The 6,804-nt window shown below is 42.7% G+C and overlaps 2 protein-coding genes across 2 annotated transcripts; one reads left to right on the top strand and one right to left on the bottom strand.

Annotated features, from left to right (window-relative positions):
• Positions 1-1,371, bottom strand: LOC6049301. Its single transcript, XM_038260731.1, has 4 exons — positions 737-1,371; positions 348-678; positions 135-293; positions 1-78 (listed from the first exon to the last, which is right to left on the bottom strand). Exons 1-4 carry the CDS (start codon positions 1,369-1,371, stop codon positions 1-3), a joined length of 1,203 nt encoding a protein of 400 aa, XP_038116659.1.
• A 707-nt stretch (positions 1,372-2,078) lies between these two features.
• On the top strand, positions 2,079-3,165 carry LOC119768926 (UPF0746 protein DDB_G0281095-like). The gene is given in 4 exon segments (XM_038260730.1): positions 2,079-2,084; positions 2,467-2,872; positions 2,875-3,026; positions 3,058-3,165. Coding segments are annotated over 4 exon segments (672 nt in total).
• The last annotated feature ends 3,639 nt before the right edge of the window (positions 3,166-6,804 follow it).

Below are 6,804 nucleotides of genomic sequence, written 5' to 3'. Positions count from 1 at the left end.
CTAAAGCGTTTCGTAGTTGATGTTCTTCAAGTCAAACTGTATCAGAATGACGAGGTACGTCGTGAGCGTGCCGGCCATCTGTCAAAAAAGAGTTTTATGACTAAACAGGTCTTCAGGGGATGACAAATACTAACCCGGTAAAACAATTCCCAGTTGAAGTCGTACAGGTGGCATGTGATCCGTGGCGAGTGATGGCTCAACTGCTGCGAGAAGGTGCGAAGTTCTTTCAAGACCCGTTTTTCGAATCTTCCGTACGCTATTACTTTGTGGATCACAACTACCGTACGTGAGCACTGAAATTTAGGTTATTATTAAGTTGGAATTGGTTTTAAAATGACAACGACAACCTCCGAGTTCACAACACTCGCCAACGCCATGAATTCCACGATGTAAAATACGAACAAGCCATCGAGGACCATGTTGGTGCGGGAGAGCCACCGCATTTCCGCCGTCACATCGGTTGTATACGAGTGGATCAGGAAGAACGCCGAGAATATGGTGAACGCGTAGCCTGCCCACATCAGGACCGCGTACTGCATTGAGAAGCAGTGGTTGAACAGTTGCACCGTGTTACTGAGTCGTTCGTGCAGCTTGGCCAACGTTTGGATCAAGCGCTGAGTGGATGGTACGTCTCCTACGTGTGAAGCCTGCGTTTGAACGGACGTTGGAAAGTATTTGCTGAAAAAATTGAGCCTTTTTGAAGTTCTGAACCAATAGAACTTTTGTTGTTACTTACCAAATCGCTTCGTTGAGCAGCTTAAAGTGAGTTCTGAGCGATAGAAGCGTAAGAGAAGAGTAGCAGTTGCAAAGACACAGTATCAGCAGCATGCGGGCAAAAGCGAACGTCGACCTAAAGTCCGTGTACAACCGATCCATTCCAACCCACTTGAACAGTGACGGTGCGTAGCTGTAGGTCAGCAACACTAGGAACGGCAAGCTCACAAAGTACGTCACGTACACCGTGGCCAGTACGAACTTCCTCCGGTGATTCACAGTCAGTCCCAGCACCAGCAGCTCATCGCTACACCTGGCAATGTTGTTGTACAGCTCAAAGATGACAAAGCCGTTGTAGTTGTTCCACCAGGGCACGGTCACCGCAAAGAGGCAGCAAAGCACCGTAGCTCCGTACGTTCCCACGTTGACCAGGACGGAATCGGTCAGACTTAGGAAGGCCAGAATCGCTCGCAGTCCACAGGACGCACTGTAAACATCGAGCAGTGCTGCCAGCACGAAGCAGACCAGATCCGCCAAAGACCGGTGCACGGTCCGGGCGGAAAAGTCGATGGTGGTAAAGTGGACCAGCAGCAGCCGGGACGCACGGTACACGGGTCGTATAGTGTCGAAGTAGGTGCGCGCCACGAACCAGCTCATCGCGAGTTCTCACTGGGATGTGTGGGGAATTCAGTTGGACAATCTTTCGGTAAAATTAGTTTTTGATTGATTAGAAGATATTTCATGATGCATTAGTATCCATTAGTCAAATAAGAATTCTTAAAATCAGTCGTTTAAGGGCTAAATATGTCATCCCAACCCTGTTTTCCAACTGTACGGTAATCAGCAAACCTATCCGTAGGCGGCCCCTTGCTGGAATCGTCTCTTCCCAGTGTATGTACTCCCCCCACACCCCCCCCCCCCTCCCCCACGTCATGTGAAATGTGCCATTTTGGTTTCGAAGTTTGTGGTTGTTCACTCAGCTAGAAGTGACATAAAGCAAACCAATTTTATTGCGTTAATCTCCGGTTGCAATTCCACTCTGGTACTCTGGATTCCGTGGAATGTTCCGTACTCTTCCTTCCGAGCCTGATGAGAGGCAGATCCCCCCATCCAAAGTGAACATCGTCAGTTGAGTTCTAACTAGACAGGCTTGACTGCAGGGAATTCGTCTTCAATGAAGGCATTAGCCGTGGCGGCGGTGGAACAGTTTATGTTCGGCAAACAACAGCGCAAACAGATGTGTTTCTTGCAAGACGACACGATATGGGAACGCAAATTAACATAATAGACGCACGGTAGCGTGTCTCCTCCCCCACGCGACTCATTGTTGGCAGAAATGTTTACCAGTTGTCAGCCTGTAGAATATGAAGGTAAGAACCTCTAAGGTAGAACGTCGATTGGTGGTCCTGGTTATTCTCAATGTTATTATTCTCACAACCATTGTGGTACCCTTTAAGTCCTGTTCGCGGATTTGCTCACTACTGCGGAAGTACTAATAATAGTTTCCGGTGAGTTGTACCAAATCGGAAGGACACGCGCAGTCTGTTGTCACTGAAACCCGCTTGATGGCCATAGACAACACGGACCCCCCTCCGTTCAGGGACGATGCAGCGCGATTGTCAAGCAGATTTGAATTAGTGCCGTTTCCGCATCTTAACGTAATCGCTTTATGGCGTTTTGAATAGCTCAAGGAGGAGCCTTTTCCCCGCGAGAGTGCTTAAGTTGTTTCAGTTTGCTTGAGAATTTTGTCAGCAACAGCAACAGCAACAGCAACAGCAACAGCAACAGCAACAGCAACAGCAACAGCAACAACAACAGCAACAGCAACAGCAACAGCAACAGCAACAGCAACAGCAACAGCAACAGCAACAGCAACAGCAACAGCAACAGCAACAGCAACAGCAACAGCAACAGCAACAGCAACAGCAACAGCAACAGCAACAGCAACAGCAACAGCAACAGCAACAGCAACAGCAACAGCAACAGCAACAGCAACAGCAACAGCAACAGCAACAGCAACAGCAACAGCAACAGCAACAGCAACAGCAACAGCAACAGCAACAGCAACAGCAACAGCAACAGCAACAGCAACAGCAACAGCAACAGCAACAGCAACAGCAACAGCAACAGCAACAGCAACAGCAACAGCAACAGCAACAGCAACAGCAGCAGCAGCAACAGCAACAGCAACAGCAACAGCAACAGCAACAGCAACAGCAACAGCAACAGCAACAGCAACAGCAACAGCAACAGCAACAGCAACAGCAACAGCAACAGCAACAGCAACAGCAACAGCAACAGCAACAGCAACAGCAACAGCAACAGCAACAGCAACAGCAACAGCAACAGCAACAGCAACAGCAACAGCAACAGCAACAGCAACAGCAACAGCAACAGCAACAGCAACAGCAACAGCAACAGCAACAGCAACAACAAAACCAAACCATTTGACCTCATTTAAGAACAGCTTTTGTAGATGAAAAATGACAAACTACAATACTTAAACCGGACAACTTTAAGTAAAGCAGATTGTTCTGCACGATCGCGTTCCGCCATTTACATCGCCGGGTCACGGGATTTTAATTATTAATTAACAGGATTCACGCTTCACCGGACCAGCCAATTACGGCACCACACCCATCGGATGACAGATGGTATTAATTATGGACCAAATAGCCACTGACGTGGACAGCTGGTGGATGGTGAATGGAGGTGGTGGTGGTGGCGCATTGATCAGATTTAAAACAGAAGGAAATTACAGAAGCAGCAATCATTGACACGGGGCTTACTCATTATGGTTTGGGCATTGTTATGGATTTATTCAATAATGTTACAATGTTTTTTGGTAGACAAAACGATTTTGTTCACGAGAATTTCACTTTGCTTTTTATGACGGGTTTGTTATGGGAAGCAATTAAGCGAGAAAGCCTTTATTATTATTTAAATTTTATAAATTAAGTCGAATACATTTCCATCGCCAGCTGAAAGCGATCTCCTTTTATAACAATGGATGAAGTAAGTCAGCGAGCAAGGGAGCACCTCTCGTTTTTCTTTACTTAAAAAAAAACTAGTAAGATGCCATGTTTTCAAATTGTAACAAAATAATCAAATAGGTAACAATCGTTCCAAAAGCCTACAAATAAACAACACTAGTTGAAGATTGAACTAGAATCAGTAACTTCAAATGTCTTACCGAAAATAACGTCCCAAAATCAGCATCATAGAAGTACAGCTTCACGCAAACTGGCACCCCATAAAGCTGTCTGGCGAAACTCCTCAAACTGGCAACCGTTCGATGATCCTTCGAGTTATTCAACGCCTTGTAGATCAATTTGTTTGTTTTGCTGCCCTCCCACCCAACCAGACTACACCGAACGAGCAGCGCAACCAGAAGACCTATGTAGTACACATTCCACAGACATCCCTGCACCAACACTCCGAACTGACTCGAGTTACCTGTCCACAGCATCCGGTACACGGAGAAGATGTTGAAGGTTGTGAAACCGATCACGACCGCCGAGATCAGGATGATCTGGATCCACTGGTATTCGCTGAGGAGATCGACGGTTTGGTGTAGTTCTGCGTGGATTTCGGAAAGTGTTTGGACGAAGTCAGCTTCGTTGGCATTTTTGGCGGGAAGTTCCCGTACCCAGATGAAGCTTCGTCGATTTGAGGTGTTCAATCGAGATTCAAGGAGTTGGTTGACCTGCTGGAACCGTTTCGTCACGAGGTAACTCTTGATCATGTAGTTTCCATAGACAATTGCGTACGCAGTGTTAAACAGCAGTGTTAATACTGCATTAAGTAATGCATTTGTTACGCTGCCAACCTCTGAAACGAGAATAATTGGTGTAACGATGAGTAGCAAGAGTAAACAGGCGGTTGCAACGGCTGAAGCTATCCAGATATCCCTCCGCTGGGCATCATGATCCGGTTGACTCTTGAGCAGAACCTTTAACTTTTCATCAACGCGATGAAGTTTTCCAAATATTTCAGCATTCTCCAGATACTTCGCCGCATCCAAAATGGTCACCACAATCAAACTAAAAGCGGTCAATGCCAGACATATCCGCAGTCCATAATCCAAAATGAAGGACCCACGCGGTTGCGCCCACTGTGGCAAGCTGCTGTACACCACCAACGCAACCAACTCCGTCAGCAGCAGCCGTGAAAAGTTCAAAACTCGCACTAAAGTTACACGATGCGTGACATTCCCTGCGGATCCGCTGGATTTGTGGAACGTGAGCCCGACAATGTCCGCCGCTAACTGATTAAGGCGAGTCGCGTCATAAACCGTGCCTGGTGGGATCAATCGGGGAAGTGTCTTCATTATGCCACCCTATACTAATCCAGGAATTACAACGGGAAGTGCTTCCTTTTATACACATATCAATAACGGGTGATTAATTATGCACAAGTCTACCGGGACGGACAATCGGATACGGGCAATTAGAGCGATTAGATTGATTGTGGTGGGAATCCATTTGATGGAGCAAAATGTGTGCGATGGATCGCTAGGTAAATTATGCATTCGATTAATTAATTACTCGGTATGGTTTTCACAAATTGTAATCACAGTTGGCAACCATAATAATAATAATTTAATTGTGGGGTTCTATTGTTATGCTAAACACTTTAAGCCACCACCGGAGACGGAAAATCGTCCACCCGCCCAAGTTTCATTTCTATCACCAGAACATGAAATTGACTCGATAGATTGCTTTCAAACTGTTCCAATACCTAAAGTAATATATCTTGAACAAACTGAAAAGTTTTCAATGTTATCTGTTGAACCCTTTTGTTACATTGCAAGTTTGAAATTATAATTTTGCTAGATTGATTCGCGAATGTATGGGGAAATATGAAATCGTTGCCTTTGCTAAGCTATTTCTCCAATACGGCTGAAGGAATGCTAGTTTTTATTGCTACAATTCCTTTTTGAGTAATTTACGTTTCCAAAATGCCTATATGTGTTGAAGAAAATCTTTCGCATTTAGGAGATTTGTTAGTTCAAAATTTTGAATCGATTTTTTCAGCGGCCGCCATTGCAGAACCACTGGTTGATCAAGATTTTCACCTTCGCCAGCGGACGGCGTCGTTTGCCTGCTGTCGTTACTATGGCCACGCGAAGTTTGTTTGGCGCCCGCGAACAGGGTGCGCGCGGATTCAAGCATGAACTGTGACTCGATCATGGTAACCACGTGGATGAAGTGATGGGTGAAGAATCATTATCTTTCAACTTTCATGTATTGGTATGACTTTGTATTCAACAGAAAATTTAGTTTTTTTTATTTCGACTTTTGATTTTTTTCAAGTTATACAAATACATACCTAGTTTTCAGTATATATTTTTTTGAACGAAAACACGTAGATTTAGTATGGAAAAGATAATCATCATGCTTTTTAGGGAAATGTTCATTCTTGAACATGCTTTTTAGATTCTTTATTTGTTGATCCGTCAATTATGGGCAGTAGCCATTTTCGGAACAACGCAGGAGCTCCCCCAGTGAAACTGTGAAAATTACTGTTTGCATGATTTGACCAAATCACGTCATGTGACGGCTCATTTACAAAAATACAAAAATACAAAAATACAAAAATACAAAAATACAAAAATACGAAAATACAAAAATACAAAAATACAAAAATACAAAAATACAAAAATTCAAAAATACAAAAATACAAAAATACAAAAATACAAAATACAAAAATACAAAAATACAAAAATACAAAAATACAAAAATACAAAAATACAAAAATACAAAAATACAAAAATACAAAAATACAAAAATACAAAAATACAAAAATACAAAAATACAAAAATACAAAATACAAAAATACAAAAATACAAAATACAAAAATACAAAATACAAAAATACAAAATACAAAAATACAAAAATACAAAAATACAAAAATACAAAAATACAAAATACAAAAATACAAAAATACAAAAATACAAAAATACAAAAATACAAAAATACAAAAATACAAAAATACAAAAATACAAAAATACAAAAGTACAAAAATACAAAAATTCAAAAATACAAAAATACAAAAATTTGTTTTTGTTTTTGTTTTTGTTTTTGTTTT

This window comes from Culex quinquefasciatus, chromosome 3 (genome assembly GCF_015732765.1).
Source record: "Culex quinquefasciatus strain JHB chromosome 3, VPISU_Cqui_1.0_pri_paternal, whole genome shotgun sequence".
Lineage (NCBI taxonomy): Eukaryota > Metazoa > Arthropoda > Insecta > Diptera > Culicidae > Culex > Culex quinquefasciatus.
Note: the sequence above shows the minus strand (reverse complement) of the source record. Positions and strands in the feature narration are given on the sequence as shown.